This window comes from Lacerta agilis, chromosome 11 (assembly GCF_009819535.1).
Source record: "Lacerta agilis isolate rLacAgi1 chromosome 11, rLacAgi1.pri, whole genome shotgun sequence".
NCBI classification, from domain to species: Eukaryota; Metazoa; Chordata; class Lepidosauria; order Squamata; family Lacertidae; genus Lacerta; species Lacerta agilis.
In genome coordinates this window covers 35,685,486-35,706,744 of record NC_046322.1, presented here as the reverse complement: position 1 = coordinate 35,706,744, position 21,259 = coordinate 35,685,486, and the positions used below count along the sequence as shown (strand labels likewise).

General features: G+C 43.7%; 2 protein-coding genes across 2 annotated transcripts in view; one reads left to right on the top strand and one right to left on the bottom strand.

Annotated features, from left to right (window-relative positions):
* FAM81B (family with sequence similarity 81 member B) overlaps positions 1 to 7,354 on the bottom strand; it is a 31,205-nt gene extending 23,851 nt beyond the window's left edge. Inside the window, exons 1-2 of the mRNA XM_033164469.1 lie at positions 7,155 to 7,354; positions 3,777 to 3,847 (exon numbers count right to left, since the gene is read on the bottom strand). Coding sequence (XP_033020360.1) covers positions 3,777 to 3,820 — 44 coding nt within the window. The 5' untranslated portion in view covers positions 3,821 to 3,847; positions 7,155 to 7,354. The remainder of the gene's footprint in view (positions 1 to 3,776; positions 3,848 to 7,154) is intronic.
* An 11,591-nt stretch (positions 7,355 to 18,945) lies between these two features.
* MCTP1 (multiple C2 and transmembrane domain containing 1) overlaps positions 18,946 to 21,259 on the top strand; it is a 170,493-nt gene continuing 168,179 nt past the window's right edge. The window contains exon 1 of the mRNA XM_033163778.1: positions 18,946 to 19,079. The gene's annotated coding sequence lies outside the window, so the exon portion shown is untranslated. The remainder of the gene's footprint in view (positions 19,080 to 21,259) is intronic.

The window sequence follows — 21,259 nt, the reverse complement described above, 5'->3', positions numbered from 1 at the left end:
CAAGTTATAAGCTCAACCAGACGGGCATAAGGTGCCAGTGCTACAGGTTGCCTTTGTCAGTGGGAGAGAGATCATTGTGTCAGCTACCGCCCATCTTAAGCCAGGCAGACCCCGGTCAATACAGTGCTGACCTGCCACTGTTCACCTGCTTCAATGGGTATGTGTAGTTTAGAGTATAACTTGACAAGCAGACTGAACCACTGCACCAGGCAACAGAGTAAATAAATAAACTATCTTAGGCCTAGCAAGCTGGAATGCCAGGACCATGTATCCTGGCTTGTCCACCAACCTGGTGCAGGTTAACGACTCATGGAAGTCAGCCATCATTGACCCTGAGCAGAAAACACTCAACATTGATGTTGCCACTATATAGGAGACCAGACTCACATTGAATGGCAGCCTCCTAGAGAATAACTATACCTTCCTCTGGCAAGGAGGGCACCTAGAAGCACATGTTCACATGGGCTTTGCAGTGAAGAACTCCCTTCTGTCTGTGATAGAATCACCAACTGGGGGCTCAGAATGCTTGCTCTTTTTCTGTCTCTAAACCACCTCTAGTGTGGTTAACGTCTTGAGCATTTACACTCCCACCATGTGCTCTGACATACAGATCAAAGATCAGTTCTAGGGGGAACTAGACCAGGCTGTCTGGATAGTCGCAGCCTGCAAACACCTATTCCTGCTGGGAGATTTCAATGCCAGAGTTGTGGGTGGACACTGTGAGGGATCCCACTCCCTCCCCTTTTCGATGCTTCCCCAACCGTGACTCTCCCTAAGTTTCTCTGCCAACTAGGATGAATCCTTCAGTGGGTATATGGGAGTTGTCTCTGGGGTACCTCAGTGCTTCACGTTCAAAACAACTCTTGCCACCTTTGGGATCTCCCGCCCTGGGTTCCCAAACTACTGCAGCTTGCCTTCACTTTAGGCAACTGCGTGGTACCTTTGGCTTCCCTGCCCAGTCCTCTGTGTGTTAGGGAATTAAGCCACCCGTCCCCTTTTCCTCAGGAAACCTCTAGTGCTTTTCCCCTCAGCCACACCTCTTGAGGCACTGACGCACTGCCACAGTCAGCGAACGTTTAAACACTTTTAACTGTATTAAGGTAACGTGAAAACATGGATGTCTTGAGTTGTTACTGGTACAAATCTTCTTATATAATTCAGCTCAGTTATAATCTTTCCTGCATCCCGTTAGCAATGGTAATGACCTTTCCTCCCATTCCCCAAAGCCTAACCTCGTAGTTTCTCTTTCTAAACCTCCACACCCAACTGCCAAACCCCCAACTCCCTTTCCAGGTTGTTCCCCCTCCTTTTAGAATGCCCAGTAGCTCCGCCTCCCAGGGAACACCTACCTAACATGGGAGTGATAGGTTAACCCATGATGAACCAGGCCTTATTCCGCCACAGACACCACACATGGGACATCTGCACAGGCCACTTTGGTATTGGCAGCATGAATGAGAACAGACAAAGGCTGCTTGAGCTGTGTTCGTAACACAGCCTCTGTATCTCTCTCACACATTCTTCTCTACCAAGGTAAAACCAGTGTTATTTTTCTAGAAAAAGAGGTGTTGGAACTCTCCACGAATACCTCCCTTGCTCTCTTATAATGGCACTGGTGCCTACCTAAGAGGTGCCAGATCTGAGTTCCGTTGAGTTCCGGCTTTGAAAAAGCCCTGGGCAAAATGGCAAGTGTCCTGAAGACATCCAAGGTCAGGCCACTGGTACCAGCTGGACTTGACTATCACCAGGCAATTGGCATTGAACTGTGTCAGGTCACATGGCATGCAGGTGGCGCTGTGGTCTAAACCACTGAGCCTTTTGGGCTTGCCGATCAGAAGGTCAGCAGTTCGAATCCCTGTGACGGGGTGAGCTCCCATTGCTCTGTCCCAGCTCCTGCCAACCTAGCACTTCAAAAGCACACCAGTGCAAGTAAATAAATAGGTACTGCTGCAGCGGGAAGGTAAACAACATTTTCATGCGCTCTAGTTTCCGACACGGCGTTTGGTTGCGCCAGAAGCGGTTTAGTCATGCTGGCCACATGACCCGGAAAGCTGTCTATGAACAAAAGCCGTCTCCCTCAGCCTGAAAGCGAGATGAGTGCCGCAACCCCATAGTCGCCTTTCACTGGACTTAACCATCCAGAGGTCCTTAACCTTCTACCTTTAGTGCTGACTGTAATACAGATCACTCCCTGGTGGTGAGAAAGATCCTTCTCCAGCCAACGAGAACCCATAGCACAAAGCAGGAAGTACAGAGCCTCGAATCAACACTGCCAGAACAGTCATGCCTAAACTTTGTAAACACATCTCTGATTCTGTCAAACAAGCACAACTGAACTACCCTAGAGACAGCGCCAGAGTAAGGTGGGACCACATCAAAGAGGCAACCTGCAATACAGCTATGTCCTCTTTTGGCAAAAGAGAGCAACAGATCCCCAACTGGTTTGAGGCTCAAATCTGAAAAGTGGAATGAAAATAAGTTTGAATTCACCCCCATTGTCTCTTGAGACAGACGGATGCCAACAACGTTAGAGGCAACAAATATAAATAAAAAATAATTTGGACTTAGAAATGTCCATGTCATGAGCCTTACAACATGCATCTAACTGCTTCATTCCAAGCAGATCCCATGGGCTGAAGGACATGATTTCAAGAGCACTGAAATTCTGCCAAATAGTTGCATATCTCTTTTCCAGCGCCGATTTCCTGCCAGAGCAGAATAATAATAATAATAATAATAATAATATTTATTATTTGTACCCCGCCCATCTGGCTGGATTTCCCCAGCCACTCTGGGCGGCTTCCAACAGAAATCAAATACAAAAATATCAAACATTAAAAACTTCCCTAAAAAGGGCTGCCCTAAAAAGTAAATAAATGCAGCTGAGTCTCCTCCAACATGGGCAAAGGAGATCTGTCTTTCACAGATAGAAACCAAATCAGATTCTTGTATCATATAAACACAGTGAACCCACACATAGCCAGACTAGCCAATACTTCATTCCTTTTGAAAATGCTGGTTACTCTTACTACCTGTGTTTCTCTTCTTATGAGAAATGTGACAGCAGGTGTCAGAGTGACTGGTTGCAGGAACCCATACATGAAACATGGATAAATTATTTATGCTTGTTGACCTTGTGAAATTTGTATCTGTGAAGAATGTAAATGATAACCTACTGCAATTACCTTGCTTCCTGAGAAACAGCAGCCCGTGGAAATGTGTGAGGTTTGTACCTTTAGCTCAGCTCAGCTCAGCTTGTTTTTCACTGGCTTTCACTACTTTTTATCATGAACCATGCTATGATTAATTTCTAGCTGTGCCATCATGAATGCTTCAAGGTTGTTCTTAAAACCTGCAAAGAGGGTTTTCTTTGACTTAAAAAATTCAAATTTTAGTTCAGCTATACTTTTAAAAAATGCTTTTTATTTCTACTATGGTATCTCACATTGCCAAAAGAGTATCAGAACCTGCAGAGAGATTTATGGAACTTTTGTGTGTTTGCTTTTTAAGTGAGCCATTCTGAAAAGTGGGATATAAATAATTGTCTATAAAGAATTTGTACATCAACTAGTTAAAACGCTTTGACAAAGTTGAGGAAAATATCTGCAATATGAACAAAAGACAGACTTGGATATTGAATGTTGTCAACAGCTCTTAGCAATGTCACAATTTTTAGTAATGGTGAACATTATCACAAAGTCTTGTTTACCTTAACAATTTGTGCCAAATGAATGGTATCTTAAAGTGATGGAAATCCTAGATAATGACTGACTTACTTGTCAAGGTGTTTAATTGGCTCAGTTGTGTTCTCTGTTGACATCTTTATTTGACGTATTATCTGTAAGACCTTTACAAGGACAAGAAAACATTATTAATCATGAGCTTCAGATGAACTAATCAAACCAACTACAGCCCACTTATAGGTCAATATAACCTCCATTTACTAAACGGCTTGCAGAAATGCCAACAGTGTCAGTTAATCTAATGTCCACATAAACAGAGTTTGCTTTCATATATGGAGGATACACTCAGTTATTCATTCATTCATTCATTCAGCCTTTATTGGCATAATTTAGACAATAAAATCCTAAAAGAGAAAAAAAATCCATAAAACATTGGTAATCCAGACATATTGAAAACATAAATACTCAATAGCCACCATTAAATAACTGTTAAGTACCGGTAGTTTAAAATTTGACTTTAAACAATCTCGGCTAAATATCCTGACACAATCTCAATAGTTTTGGGAATATCACCCCTCAACAGACATTGGATTACAAATTCTTTGCAAGTAGATACTTTAAGCTTTAAAGGAGTCGCCAGTAGGTTTCTCCGAAGCATGTTGAAGAGAGGGCAGTCCATAATTATATGGTATATTGTATCTTGTGTATTCATACCACAAGAGCAAAGTCTATTCTGGAAGGGTATTTTTTTCCGCCTTCCAGACAGTACAAATGAGAGGAATGCATTTGAATGGGCTAACATAAAAACTCTATGATACAAAGGGGTATCTAAATTATAAAAATAGTTGGGCACAAACCTAAGTAAGCAGATGAGCATACAGAGGGGCTTAGTGTTATGTATTCAGTGGTCTGTGTTTGCCTGAGCATGAATCTGGACTAAGAATTCTGAGCTCCTGTGTTCTGATTCGTTACAATGATATCCAATCACAGAACATTTCAGGATTTGGGCCTCTGCCATTGGCCCTTAAACTCTGAATCAAGATTCGCAGCTTGGAAGTTTAGACAGCCAATCACATTTGGAGTAGGAGTGGCCCAGGCCTTCAGAAATGTATATAAGCAGGTGCTTTGTCCCTGTTGTTCAGCTCTGTAGTTCAATAAAGGTTATTGCTGCTATCACCTACACTTCACTTAGTGCAGTAAAGTTTTTGAAATTCGTGATCTAACAGCCTCTGCTTAATGAGAGAGAAATTGTGTAACTCATCCAGTAAGAGCAGAGAATGCATTGCAAGCTCTATCTGTTTGAGTTTAAAGGTAATTAGTATGCAAAATAGTAACGAACTGACATCAAACAAAATCACCCCATCAGTCATGACAAATTAATAAACAACCATGGGAATGTTGGCAAAAATACAGTAGACAGAATGCCAGCGACCATGGAAAATGAACAAGTGTAAAACAGCTAGGTCACATCTTTCTGTCCCTGTCCTATGGGACTTATCCACCCACTGGCCATGTCACCCAAGCCACTGAGGGAGGACCAAGTAGTAGAGCATCTGGTCCCTGGCTCAGTCTTCAGCATCTCTAGGTAGGATTGGGAGATATCCTTGTCTGAAATCCTGGAAAGATGTTTCCATGTAGAAAGATGATACTAAGGTAGCTGGACCAGTTGGTCTGACTCAGCATAATACTTCCTGTGTTTCTATTCACTCCCATTCTTTCTGTCTGAATGTGGCATGTGAGAATAGATTCCCCTGTAAAAAACCTAGCTAATATAAATATATTAGGAAGCTTCATGACTGGTGAGCATCTCCATGACCAGGAGGCATAAGAATGCCAAAGCTGTGCCTTATCCCACAGTTGAAGTGGATGGTCTGACTTGAAGATCAGTGGTGACACAACCAACACCTCCTTCCATTTTTCCTGCCTTTCCTCTTTCCCTGCTCCTACTCAGTGAGAGGAAATAAAAAAGGGAGGGGCTATAACTCAATGACAGAGCTCATACTTTACATGTATAAGGTCCCAAGTTCAATCCCTGGAAGGTAGGACTCGAAACAATGGTTTCAAGTTACAAGAAAGGAAATTCCCACCAAATATCAGGAAGAACTTTCTGACAGTAAGAGCTCAGGGGAAAGGTCTTCCTCAGGAGGTGGTGGACTCTCCTTCCTTGGAAGTTTTTAAGCAGAGCTTGGATAACCATCTGCCACGGATGATTTAGCTGAGATTTCTGCATTGCAGGGGGTTGAACTAGATGACCCTTGGAGTCCCATCCAACTATGATTCAGTCCAGTTCAAAGAGTCAGGTTGCAGGTGATGAGGAAGAACCACCCCCCCCAGACTAGTCTGGAGAGCCAATATCATTTTGAGTAGGCAGAACTGGGAGAGATGAACTAATAGTCTGGCAGGTTCCTATTTTCCCAGAAGGAAAATTCTTGTGCAGCACTAAACTGTCCTATGAAATGGCTTATTCTCTCCCCCTCCCCCACCCTTCCTCTGTGCAATTTTGCTCAGCGATGCAGTACTGAAGTAATAGTTAATTCATTACCGTAATTCAGAATGCTTCTACTAAAAGCAGAATTTTCTCCTGCTGCTATGATCATACCACTCACACAGCTATGATCTCTATACCAGCTCTAGGCTTTCAAGATCAACCCTAAGCGCTCCCTCTTCACATTTAAAGCTCTCGGCCCCTGACTATATTTCTGTGTACATCTCCCCTTATCCCCCTTTGTTCTTTCCACTCCACATTAGCTCATTTGGCTTATGAAGCTCTGTAGGTCCCTTTCACATACTTCCATGCTGTTACCTATGGTTGGGGTAATCCTTTTGCCTTTGTATCCAATTAAGCTACACTTCCTGTCCCTCCATAAAACCCACTACCCTCAGCAAAGCCTTTTCTGAATTCTGCCATCATATCTAATGTCAGAAGGAGACTGGGCCATCCTATGCCAGCTCCCTTACTGAGAAAATTTGTCCCATCCTCCCCACTTAAAAATAATAACCAGAAAGCCTATTTCCCAGACACCTTTGGATATTCTACTTTGGTTAAGAAAAAATCAAATGCTCCTATGGCATTTTAACTGACATAATTTTATCATATTATGTTAAAGTAAAATATATTGCTCCATCAAACCCCACCACTGTCGACCAGTGGTTTGGATTGCAGCCTAAAATAGCACGTTTTCTTGACTATTTTCTAAACCAAACTGCAGTGCCTAGCATACTGTAATTAATAACTGCTAATATTTCTATTATCATCAGACATTCTGTTCTTTATTTGGTACTATTCCTAGCAGTGATACATAAAAAGATTTGATGATAGAGAACAAAAACACAATTCAATTATATCTGAATGATATTTATGGAAGAAACCTAAACTAATGAACACTACAGCACCCAAAATTAATTAAATAGCATGACGATTACAAATATTACAAAGATTCCAAGAAGCAGAAAACATCTTAAATGGATTACCTGAGACTTAAGATGGTATAACTCTCTTCGCTCAACAGTAGGTGCTCAGCAGCTTTTTGCTTAGGCGATTCAACTGTTGTTCAACTCTGAAAGATGCTTAGAACCAGCATTGCTGTTTCCCCGGTGATGCCTTGAGGTCAACATTCCAGTTCCATGACTCATGGCAGAACTTGGAAACCTGTATTAGTAAAAAATAGTGCTATGGTAATCTTTAACTTACAAAGCAGTATTTGAATGAGTATGTACGATAATGGTTGAGTGGAGAATCAAAAATTCCCTTTAGCATCTGAAGTATCTGAAGAAGTGTGCATGCACACGAAAGCTCATACCAAGAACAAACTTAGTTGGTCTCTAAGGTGCTACTGGAAGGAATTTTTTATTTTATTTTGTTTTCCCTTTAGCACTATTAGATATGTTTACCCAGGTTCCTTGTTTATCCATACAGAAGTGAACTATAATACTGGCATAAAGTTTCTCCCTTGGGCTTAACTATATTCCAAAAGATTATTTAATACCCTCTCAATAAGATTTAATGTCCTTTGGATTTTCCACATGGTAGCTACTTTTAAAGAACTGGCACCACTCTTCCCAATAAATGCATGGGGCTTCTGTTAGCATGCTTATTTGCATTTTCAAGGAGAAAGGCTGTACTTCAGTTGATTTGTTTATTTCCACAGGTTCTGTATTCTCAAAAACTCATATCACTGTCCCATTGGAGAGACAGAATAGCTTTTATTAGGCAGAAAAATTGTATCACGAGTGCTCTTCAAATGACCACGTGGTTAGATTTCACCCCCAGAGGCACAATCTAATGTCTCTCAAGACAGACGGGTGTCAACAAAAACAACAAAATACACCAGCAATACAATTCATAAATATTATTAAGTGTACATTAAATTGTAATTAATGCTTATTGTACATTCCTTTCTGCTGTAACTTGCTTCTAATAATTAATCAGGTAGGGGGCTCAGTGTATTCTCCTGCCTCATAAATATCGGAAGCACCTTAACTTGTTCTTTACCGCTATCTGCCAAACTTTTCTCAATCACTCAGACAAAATAGATGGGGTATTTTGCTAATAATGCTCTGGCTTTCAATCCTAAATTGCTGACAGGTTCATGTTTTCTTCTTGCATTGCCTTTTAAATAACCCATAAGAATACTAACTTTCTGTAGTGGATGTCATAAAAGACACTTATTCATAATCCTGAAGGGTTTTTTTAAAGGTTCTTTTTACCCATATAGTTTCACTCTCCATCATATGTGAAAAAAGGATTGGCAACTCCATAAATTTCCCAAGCAATCTGCACACACTTTTTGCAATACAAAATGTTGTAGACATGTTCTTTCTTTGAGATGCTCGAAGCACATCAGAACTACATAATATAATTCCACCATTCTTCAGCATATTCAAATCCCTCGGGAGAAGTAATCCAATTTCTTGGGAATACAGAACTGGAAGAAAATCAGGGAAATTGCTCCACTTATAATTTTATTATATTATGCAACGATCAAAAGTAAACACACACAATTAATATCATGGCATTGGGGGCTGGTTCATAAGGGTAAATGGGGCACTGCCCCCACCAACCCCAGCATCTCCCTACTTGCCTGCTTTCTTTCTTACAACCAGCCAGGTGGTAGCTCTGCCTGTCATTGGCTGTGGCTTCACCTACTGTTGACTTCTGTCTTGTCATTCCCAATGGGCACCACCAGCCACTCCTGTATAATGGAATGGTATGATTTCTTTACATACCACATTTTGGCCCAAAGGCCGCCTAGGAGCTAAGCTGCATGTTAATAAAAAAAGACATGTACAGAATACAGTCAATAAAATAAATCACAACAATATAAATTCACAAAATACCCACCAGTCACTAGCATATGTGTTCCTGAGCTGCATTTGTCCTCTTGCCACGTATACAAAATATACCGGTAGGTATTTTAATAAATCAATAATAAATACAGGTTTGGTTTTCCAGGTAGTGGATTATAATAATTATAAGCTCTTTTGAACACCACTGCAACCTTTAAAGGCCTGCGAGTGCACACCATCTTTGATCATCAGAACAGAGCTGTAAAATTAGCATTTTATCCCAAGTCTGACAGGTTCTCTCTGCCATAACCCAGCCCTATTAATAGTCTCAATTCCACAGCACCTGACTCCAAGTACCAGTCCCAGAGAAAAAGCTGCTTCTAACCCAAGCCCAGCACTCATTACTGTTGTAGTCATTTGTTCTTCGTTTGCCTAGCAGCTTGCTAAAAATGTCAAAAAGATAAACCATCAGTACCTGGTGGGAAACGTCTTGGAGGAGCTACTGTGCTTCGTTTTGCGTGAAAATCAAAAGACAAAAGCCCTAGAAGATGGATTCCCCCCCCCCTTCGTTTCTCATGAAGAGCAGCAGCAGCAGGCAGCTCCAGGAAACTTCGCACTCTTGTCACCAAGATACTTTTGTTTACTTCTGTCTCCAGGCAACTAGAATGCCAACTTTCAGACAGGGAAATGTACAGCAAAGCTATGGGCTGTGCGCTTTACACTGAAAACTGGATTTAACATTTAAATCTGCTTGTTTTAATTTCTGTACGTTACCTTGATCTCCAAGGCTGTCGTTTACCTCTTGCAAAGTGGAAATAGCCTCCTTAGTCCAAGGCCAGAGTAATCATCAACATAGCCACCCACCTATTACTCCAGCTGGTCTAAAGCGGTGATATTTTTTTTTTACAGGATTAAAGCAGGTGATGTAAGTTCTGAGAAAGAAATGGCACCCATTTAAAAACAAACAAACAAACAAACCGCCTGCCTCCTTGGCACTGTTATGTTCCCTGACAAGACTCCCAAACCTTTAACAGCTGTGCAACAGGCAGAAATTCAATAGGTGCAGATTTCCCCACTTTGGATATATATAGATGGGGAAAACTACAGCTATTAAATTTGTGCATGATAATGACACAAAAGGTCTGTCAGAACAAAAGGTGACCAAGACCGCATACAAACCACACTTTTAAAGGACATTTCCGCTTCAGGAAACCTGGAAGCTGTCGTTTATCTCTAACACAGCTGCAATTTCCAGTACCCTAAACAAACTACTGTTCCCAGGATTCTCTGGGGCAAAAAAATGTGTTTTCAGTGTACTGTATATGCAGTCTAGGTTTAAGCCTCTTTATGTTTTGGCACCCTGCTCTTCTTTCCAAGTATCTCAGAGCAGCATTTAGGCTGAAAGTAACAATGACTGCCCCAAATCTTCCATGGAGTTTTACAGGCCCCATGTGAGCCGGATGAGGATTCTCACACAGGGCATTGCAGGCATGGAGACAGTGGACTCAGCTATACAGTTGCAAATAAAACATTTTGAGTGTGCTTTAAGTGCAATATACAATGTGACACTAAACGGCGATGGTGAGCCTTATGGAAAATTCCATGTATTTTTAAAAAATGCTTTTAAAAAAGCATTTTCAGAACATTTTTTTTATATGTGTGTAGATTCCACCAACCTTCATTTTGAAGTAGGCCAGTTGAGAGCCATCTAGACCTCTCCTTGGCCTAAAAAGGAAAATGTGGCAAATTACACTTTTTTAATGTAATATGGTGGTGCGAATGGCGCTGTGGGTTAAACCACAGAGCCTAGGGCTTGCCAATCAGAAGGTCGGCGGTTCGAATCCCCGCGATGGGGTGAGCTCCCGTTGCTGAGTCCCTGCTCGTGCCAACCTAGCAGTTCGAAAGCATATCCAAGTGCAAGTAGATAAATAGGTACTGCTCCGGCGGGAAGGTAAATGCCATTTCTGTTCACTGCTCTGGTTTGCCCAAAGCGTCTTAGTCATGCATTGCCACATGACCCAGAAGCTGTACGCCAGCTCCCTCGGTCAATAAAGCGAGATGAGTGCCGCAACCCCAGAGTCGTCCGCCACTGGACCTAATGGTCAGGGGTCCCTTTACCTTTATGTAATATGGTAACTATCAACTGTTGGGTTTTTATGTCTAATGTATTACTTATATTTATGTATACCAGTTATAAAATAAACCATTTAAAAATATGTTGGTCAGCCTCTTTCTTTCATACTTGTCATAAATGACAGTATGAAAAATATACCATAGTATTTAAGGTCCACTTGTTAAGAGCTAGACAGATGGACTCCTGTGTACCATTGTACCTAAGGAAAGTCACTAGAGGCTTGGCTTAGGTTTGAAAGAGTCACATACTGTTCCTCTTGAGCCTTGTACTTTGAAATCTGATGTGATATATTTAGTCTAGAAATGAACAGATGGGCTGTTTGTACTGTACTTGGTGCTTTAAATTCCCACAATATTAAAAATGATTGTATAGGTTTTTGACATGGTTTAAATGAATGATTTCTCATTATATAACAAGAGCGGGATTTTGCCCTTCCACTATTAAGATCTTTTAAATTTTTGGTTAAGAGTTGCTTTTCAGATTGTTGGGTTTTTTTTCCCAATTAACTTACATTTGTTGTTCAGTCGTTCGGTCGTGTCTGACTCTTCGTGACCCCATGGACCAGAGCACGCCAGGCACACCTACCCTTCACTGCCTCTCGCAGTTTGGCCAAACTCATGTTCGTAGCTTCGAGAACACTGTCTAACCATCTCATCCTCTGTCGTCCCCTTCTCCTTGTGCCCTCTATCTTTCCCAACATCAGTGTCTTTTCTAGGGAGTCTTCTCTTCTCATGAGGTGGCCAAAGTACTGGAGCCTCAACTTCAGGATCTGTCCTTCTAGTGAGCACTCAGGGCTGATTTCTTTGAGAATGGATAGGTTTCATCTTCTTGCAGTCCATGGGACTCTCAAGAGTCTCCTCCAGCACCATAATTCAAAAGCATCAATTCTTCGGCGATCAGCCTTCTTTATGGTCCAGCTCTCACTTCCGTACATTACTACTGGGAAAACCATAGCTTTAACTATACGGACCTTTGTCGGCAAGGTGATGTCTTTGCTTTTTAAGATGCTGTCTAGGTTTGTCATTGCTTTTCTCCCAAGAAGCAGGCGTCTTCTAATTTCGTGACTGCTGTCACCATCTGCAGTGATCATGGAACCCAAGAAAGTGAAATCTCTCACTGCCTCCATTTCTTCCCCTTCTATTTGCCAGGAGGTGATGGGACCAGTGGCCATGATCTTAGTTTTTTTGATGTTGAGCTCTGCCTTGTCGTGGCGAAGGGGCTTGAATTACTCAGGGAAGCTACGGACAGGTCAAGATTAACTTACATAGCCACTGCTAAACATTGTGATAATAAACATACATATTGTGCTAAAGTGTTGCCCTTATAACCCCCCTCTCTTTTTCCAGGCAAGAAGGAAAAACATCAATTTCAACTGCATATGCCGAAATCAAATCCTGTTTTGAGTACCCAGCTTTGTGGTTATGTTTGGCTTTTGGTCACTTTGGAAATATCACAAAATATGCACCATATTGCATAGATGGGGAGCCTGTGGCCCTCCGGATGTTGCTGTTGCTAACTATTAGCTTATATTCCTCCTTTGAATGGAACAGAGTTCACATTCAGGGAACAGGGATTTCCTGCCTCCCCATTCCCTTTGCAACCGTGCTGGAAACCCTGGAAGTCAGCTACTAATGGTTGGTTGGACCATTGGAAATAATGTACGAAGAGTCAACAGAAATCAACTGCTGAATGGAGGAACAGCTTAGGATCTGAGCCATTCTCCTGACATCCCTTTTGCCATTTTCTTGGGAGAGCCAGTGTGGTGTTCGTACTATGACTGGAGAGACCCAGGTTCTAATTCCCACTCCCTCATGAAGCTCACTCATTGGCCTTGGGGCAGTCCCCATCTCCCAGTCTCATCTATCTCAGAGACTTGATGATAAAGTATGTGTGTATACGGAGAGAAAACAATGCATGGCACCTTGAGCAAATGGAACAAAAGAAATAAAAGCTTGCATTTCAGTTCCTATTTGGTATGTAAGTGGGATTTCTTCAGCTCCCTTTATTGCTGTTTTCACATAGCTCATAGAAAGCAAATATGCTTATTGTACGCAGTGTATCATCTGAACAATATATCCTCAAAAGGCTTATTGCTAAGAGCAGTAATGCTGATGGAACATTACTTCCAAGCTAGGTTAATCCTAAGAAGATGAGAGCATCCTTTTCCCAATTATTGAGATTATATTCCTGTATTAGTGGAGGATATGTGTAGCAGCAAAATCACAATGGAACTCACAACAAAATAATCCAAAATGCTGAAAAAATAAGTGCTCTGCAGCACAATAACTCAGTTATGGAACTCCGAAGAACGCATTAGGGATAAAAATGCAATCCTGTAGTTCTGAAAGCTAATGGAATTTTAAACAAAAATGTTTTTCCATGCCCCTAAAACCTGTTGGGTATTCTTGTGAATAAGATCCCATTAGTAAATAAATTATAGATGCTTTGATGAATGTTTACTCCAATTTGCACACATACACCCCCAATGTCATAGGCTTTGTATATGTCTTCTAATCATTTGTATCATTTCTCCTACAGGCTCTGGAACATATACTTTGTCCAGGGAAAAGTAAGGTCAAATCCCTCCTCAGCTGTATAGCTCACTGTCTGTCTGTGGGGCAGTCACTTTATGACGATAAAGTGGGGTAAACTCTATCCATGAATGCTACCCTGAATGTTTTGGAAGATGGGTGAGATATATTAGTAGCAGCAGTAATAATAAATAATAAGCACTTTTCTAAGGATTGTTACCTGGGGGGGGGGAGAGAGAAATGAAACATGAGAATTCTGTGATTTCTGTTAATTTTCCATGGTAGTTTCCAAAAAGTTTGGGTAAACAGATAAAACATCATATTTTAAAGCAGCATTTTCAAAGTGCTGCTCAGTTTATTTTAACATTAGCTCTGCAGGATTGAGAAACGGACCGACTGCATGAGCAATCCAAGTTGTTGCCGGAGAGACTGCAATATTTCTATAGGCATCAATAAAAGTAACTAATAATCTCAGGATCCTTTGCAGTGTTGCAAGGTGGTAGAACATAGCATGAGATCATGGGGTGCAGCTCTCTGTATAGTACAGCTAGTTTGGCATGTCAAGATAGTTTTCAGCAGCACCTCGAGATGACATGAAGAGCAAAGCTTCCTTTGTTCTGAACTGGAAGAAGGAACATTTGTGAACTCAGCCTACTGGGCCCTGACTGAGGTGGGGAAACACTGCATGCTGAAGTAACCCACACATCTGGAACAGGATGGAGAACAGTGACTGCAGAAATCAAATCTGTTTAGAGATGCTCTAACTATTGTTTCATGATGCTATTGTGCTTATGTTCTGCTTCTGGGCTTCTTACAGGCATCTGGTTAGCCACTGAGAGACAGAATGCTAAACTAGATGGGATTTGGGTTTGTTTTTTTGTTTTTGTCTGCTTTAGAATGGCTCTTCTTTTGCAGAGATTGCTTATGAAGTGATGGATTAAAAGGCAAATTATTTGCAGCTCATCTTCTGCTGGCTACTACAGTACTAGGAAGGGGGATAAAGTCTATGGTTGAACCCTTTGTGGCCTATCACAAGTCATTCTAAACCTTCAGTGCTGAAAACTGTAGAAAATGTTTCTACATTTATCTTTCTTTTATGGGTGCGAAGCGTACACCCATTCTACCCCAAGGCAGAGCCAGTGATGGGGGAGCAGGTTAGTGGTACCAAGCACTCTGCAAAGGTAACATATGAAGTCGCTCCAATTATTCTGCATAGAAAATGAACAGTTGGGAAGAGCACATCATATGAGTATACTGCTGGAGGCAGAGAATGTGAGTCAAAAGCTCCCGGAGAAGCAGCACACGTAGCAGAAAAGTCCACAGTTCTGGGGATTTCAGTCAAATTAGTTTTACAAGAAGTCGCCAGCCTGAAAATTCTGAGCCTTTCCTTTCATGCAGTAGAATCCATTTGCAAAATCCTAGTATTTCTTGTGAGCAAATAAAGTCTCTCAGGCGGCCTGAGGCCCCTGTAAAAACAAACAAACAAACACACACACACACACACACACACACACACACACACAGCTGGAGATAGCGGGAAAGACAAGGCATTGCAGTGGCTCAAGGCAGTCATGCGGAACAGGTTGGAGATCTAAGACTGGGCACATTTCTGTGCAATGAAAGAGAATATGACATTTGTGCTACTATAAATAGAACATGCCTTTTTGGTCTAAATTAAAATGCTGAGCATCCCATTTCTTCCCAACCCCCAGATGAAAAGGCAAATATAATCTCAGTAGAATCTGGTATCTATAAGTTGATGATAAAAAGTACAGTCTTTTCATTATGACTCATTGTTCCTAAATGTGATTGCAGTGGGAGGGGGGCGCTGAGGGCAGAATAGCATGATGTAACATTTGATAAGTCATTTGGGAATCATATAACCCGTCCGCATCATTGGACAAGACAAAGTAGGCTTTGGATGTGACAGAGGGACTGGCCTGAAACATGAACTTGCCTCTTCTTTGTCTCTCTCTTCACTCTGTTCTCAAAACACCACTGGTTGCATTGACAGATGGCTGGAACTGTAACTGCTGAACCAGCAGAAGAGCTTCCTTCATATTCCATTGCAGGCAGCTTCTGCATAGGAAACTAGAGCTCTCAGGTTGAAACAGTGATGAGGGACTGACAGCACGCTAATTCAATATTGTGATTAGAAACTATATTTTTTATATAAAGAAAATACTAAGTGGGGGTGGGGCAATTATAATCAGAATTCCATCCCGTTTCCCCATTGAACTGGGCTTTTAAAAATACATATAAAAATCTGCATGATTTGATCTCTGATTTCTGCAGTAATAGTCCAATGCTCTGTCTAGGATGCCCATCTTTTCTCTTGGTCAGAGTACTGAAATAAAACTGCAATACACGTGTCTGCTCTGCTGCTATCCAATATGGTACAGGATCCTGTTTAATGCCAGAGGGCAGCTTTTGCTCAGTTACTTCAGCAAATTTTCAAAGGTTGTTGAAAATTACCTGGTTCCAGTGAACCTGCTTTGGATTGTCAAAACACCACTTGCAGAGCAATGTTTCTGAGGACTGGCCCTATCATTAGGCAGAGTGAAATGCATGTGGCGGGCCACAGAGACAGAGGGGTGTTGATTCCCCTGGCCATTCCTCCTGAGCTGTTCCCATCCTCCCAACCTGGTGCCCCAGCAGTGCTGGTTCTTGCATCTTGCTATCCTTTGCAGCCTGTCTATGTTGTCTAATCACCTTCTCCCAATGCATTACAGTCAGTGCCATTGGGGAACACTCCCAACCAAGTAAGCAGGCAGATTGGTAAGCCTGCTCAGGCCATGTGCTCCAGCATGCATCATGTGTGTGCACATGTTGCTCTACTCATGCGATGCACGCTGTTGCTGTTGCATAGGAGCAGCTGTTTGAGTGGGCAAAGAGTGCAGGAACCATGTGGAGTCGCAAATGAATGGCAACAAAATGTTGGTGGCCAGAGCAACTACGTTTGCAACTTATTATTATTATTATTATTTATTAAATTTATATGTTGCCCTTCATCCAAAGATCTCAGGGCAGTTCACAACATAAAACATGGTGTGCCCTGACCCTCTCAGCTAGCTTACTGCCCTCAGAAGGGTATGTTCACATTACCGCTTACTCTGCATACAGTGTGCTCCCACTGCTAGTTTTTGAAGCCACATTCACACAACTTTAGCCACAATCCATACCAGTCCTGTAGTTTATTGACAAATACTGTTGCTTGATGTGTTTTCCCTTGAAACCAATTCAAATAGAAATGAGGATGTGGAATAAGAGGTAATGTGAACATTTGAGACCGCCATTGCACACACGAAGATGAGTGCTCATGTGTAGATCACAGCATCACAAATAGGAGTTGGGAGGTTGCAGGGGTGGGGCAACCAAAAAGGTCATGTGGGTCAAATGAAGACATCACAAAGGCCCCTCTCTCAGGTGAACTGCACTGTGCAAATGTGGCATGAAATGCGGGGCAGGGGGAGAATGACCTTGCTGTGTTTTAAGCTGCTAATGTGAACATACCCTAAGGTTCATCAGGCAACCTGGTTGGCTGTGTGTGTGTGTGTGTGAGAGAGAGAGAGCGAGCGAGGGACAGAATATTGTCCTTCACCTCCAGCAGTAAAAGAATGTTGGGCCAGACCTGCGTACTGGTATTGTGCAGGGTTCAGGCTTGTGGGATCTACTTAAAAAAAAGCAACCTAAAAAAAGTAGCAAAACCTTTACAGATCAGCCAGAGATCTACTACCAGTAGACCCCAACCCACCTTCTCTCCACCTTTCTTTTGCAGTGTGTACCCTGTCCAATGCCTCCAGTGGAGCTTCTATGAGCCAATGGAAGTGACAAAGAGACAGGATAAAAAGGAAATGCCTCTTCACCTGGAGGCGATATTCACGCTCCACTTTTCACCCCCCCCCCCTTCTAACCTCTAACTTGGCTTGTGGGCTAGCATGAGTTGTATGCGTCTGCCTTGTCTCCCGGTGGTTATCTCATTCCATATGCATCCTTCCTCTACGGGCCAGTACAAGCCAGCGTCTCTTGTTCCCCTTATCTGTACCCAGCACCTCTTGATCCCGCCCTGGAGCGTTCCTCTTCTTCTTCTTCTTGCACCTCCGTGAAGGCTGAGCTCTGCAGACCGCCCATCTTTCATGCTGACCCATCACCGCGATCATCATCCTCCCCGCCCCCCCCCCGCCCCCTTTTGGCCAGCTGCCTCCAGCGAGCGCACACGTGCCTGTCATTAATCTAATCACCCTCCCCCACCCCCGCCGTCAGTCAGTCAGTCAGGCAGCCAGCACGAGCCTGCGCGGTCCGTGTGACTTAGCAGCTGCGAGGAGGGCGAGAAAAGTCCGGCGCGCGAGACACAAAGTTCGGTGGAGGCGCGTTCCTTGCTCGCTTGCGACGCCTCACGCGACGACGGCGGCGACGGCTGCTGCTGCTTCCTCCTCCTCCTCCTGCGGGTGGTGCACCCGGACTGAGTAGCAGCCGGGCCGGCCGGCACGCCGCTGAGGTAGCCGCCTATCGCGGAGCTGAAGCGGCCAGAGTACAGCCTTTTCCTTCGGCCGGCCTGGATTGAAGCCTCCAGGCTCCACCGGGCTCTGCTGCTGTTGCCTCCGCAGCAGTAGACGCCGGCGGTGGTGGCGTTTGTGGAGAAGCGGGAGGAGGCGGCCAAGAAACGGGAAGGAGGAGGAGGAGGAAGAGGCGGCGGCTATGGAGCCTGAGGCAGCAGCGGCGGACAAACCCAGCGACCCCGAGCCGGCGTCCTCCTCCTCGTCCTCCTCCTTCCAGGCCCGGCTGTGGAGAAACCTGCAGCTGGGCGGCAAGAGCAAGGGCAGCGGCGGCAAAGCGGGAGCCACCGAGCGCCGCAGTGCGGAGACCTCGCCGTCGCTTCCTCGCGCTCGAGCAGAACAGCAGCAGCAGCAGCCTCCGGCGGCGGCCAAGGGGGATTTGCTGAGCGGCGGCGCCGTCAAGTGGAGCGGCTTCAGGCGCAGGAAGCACGTGCTGGACCGCGTCTTCTCGTCGTCCCAGCCCAACCTCTGCTGCTCCTCGGCGGAGCCCCTGGAGGCCGTGAGCAGCGAAGCCGGCTCGGCGCTGCACCGCCTGCGGGAGCACATCCTTCACCACCACCGCCACCAGGGCAGGGGGCCGCCGCCGCCTCAGGGCCGGCGCCCCGACGACGCGCGCGCCGCCTCCTCCTCGGCGTCGTCTTCGCTCTGCCCGTCGCCGGTTGCCCCCGCCCGAGCCGACAGGGGGCGCGGCGGGGATGGCCCCCCGCAAGCCGAGAAGGGGGAGGAGCTTCCCCCGCCCCCGGCCCCCCCGCCGCAGCCCCGGCCTGGGGCGCACCTGTCCCACCAGAAGAGCTCCTCCCTGCCGGGCACCGCTTGCTTGGAGCAGCTGCTGCAGGAGTCGCCCACCAAGGGCAAGGCCAGAGCAAGGGAGGGCAGCGGCAGCCCCGCGGTGAGTCCCGGGAAGGGAGGGGAGAGGGGCGACGTTTGGCTTCCCGGTGCTTGCGTGGATGCTGGGGGTTCCCCCTTCGGTTTGGGAGGCAGACGGCTTTGTTTTGGAAACTTTCCCCCAACTCATGAGGGTCAGGAAAGGGTTAAAATGGTATGTGCTTCGTGTCTCAACCCGGATTTGTGTTTCACTTTAAATGTGATGGGGAAACGACAAAGAATTCAGTTTTTGCTCCTGTTCTTCCCTTCAAATCCGTCCATGCATAGGCCGGTGTACCTGACAGGGGGCTTCCATGACAGTACTAGATAGAACACAGGAAACTTTGGCCTAAATTGGCCATGGATTGATATCTATACTCAAGGGTATACAGGTAGTTGTAGTTTTGTTTTACATAACCATACAAAGTAGGCAAACTAGGTGCCAGAGTGTGTGAATGTGGCAAGGTTTGGCAAGGACCACGAGAGTCAATTTTTTTCTTTTTTGAGGAGAGGAGTGCATTGGTGACTGTTGCTCCAGCCACAATTTCTCGGTGTATCAAAGTGTACACCCTTGGCCCAAGGGCTAGGTGTTAACTTAGGAGCAATTCACTTTGACATAATTGGGTAGCTTGCTGGATGTTCAGCACATTTGCCCTGTAAAAGAGAAACTTTGAGCATTATTTTGCTTTTTTCTGTAGCTCTGTGGTATCTTCACCAAGGTAACTTGGCAACATTTTCTTTGCAAAGTTTCCCTTTTTTAGTGGGGGGGGGGATGGAGGAATTTTGGTTCAGGTGTTCTTTAATTCTGGAGAAAATGTTTTACACCTGGTTATGTAGGAAGGTCCAGGCAGGTGAAAGGTGTTAACACCTGTACACATAAGAATGTGCAGTTATCTCTTTTTCTTAAACAGCAGGTTTGAACACTGGAAACTGGTCTTGACATTGAAGTAATCTGCATGTGTGTTTACTGGCGTGCAAACAAAACAAAATAAAAAATTCCTTCCAGTAGCACCTTAGAGACCAACTAAGTTTGTTCTTGGTATGAGCTTTTGTGTGCATGCACACTTCTTCAGATACACTGAAATGGAAGTCTGAAGAAGTGTGCATGCACACGAAAGCTCATACCAAGAACAAACTTAGTTGGTCTCTAAGGTGCTACTGGAAGGAATTTTTTATTTTGTTTTGTTTTGACTATGGCAGACCAACACGGCTACCTACCTGTAACTGGAACTACTGGAGTGCAGTTAGCTTGGATGTATAACGTCTGACAGTAGGGAGATAAAGAGTGTAAATTAGAGTTGGAAATATTTGTAGTGGCTGCAGCATTTGGGTTTTCCCATCCTATATGATGTCAGAGCCTTTGTCAGCAAAATAAGCTCTGAATAAGATTGATGAATGAAGAAATGGTGGCTCAGGCAGGATACATGCAGAGAACCAGTGCTGCTTCTGTGCAGGTAAATTATTTCATTCATGCTTACTGTTGAGATTGGTGTGAGATATTGAGTGCATATAGTCAGTCCAAGTTTATTGCTTGTAGCCAAAGGCTGCTGCAATGTATGCAATGTTATTCAATAAAATATATACTAGTTTGATACACTAACTTAAAAAACATTTGTATTGTCAAAACATGACCTAATCTGCACAAAGCTATAGAAACTCCTTAATATACAAATTGAAACATTAGGCAATGAAATTTATAAACTAAAATCGCCGCGGGGCCACTAATATATTAAAAGTAATGTTAAGTAATACAATAGACAATTATGTACAAAGTTTAGTGATAAAGATATAGCTTGATGTAGATGGGGTCAAATAAACCTTTACAGTTGATAGCTATCTCGGCTATATAATTTTTTTCTAATTTTCCTGGAGGCAGTTGCAAAAAGTGCTACACGCCAGGTCACATAGTTATCTATGTCTGCGAGGAGATATAGAATCATGGAGTGCATATAGACTTACTCTGATATTTGCATGCAGCTACATTAACAGCATAATGTGCAAAGTAATTTGTAGTGTCAGTATTTTGAGACTGACGCAAGGCTACTTGTTCCATCCACTTGCGCAATCAATCCCCCTTTAGAAACAACATATATAATTATTTTGAAAATGAGATGATTTCTTTTAAAATGAGATATTTGTACTCCATAGGTTAAATATTCCTTAGGTAAACGGAAAATGTGCACAAACCAGTAGAAGTTCTACCTT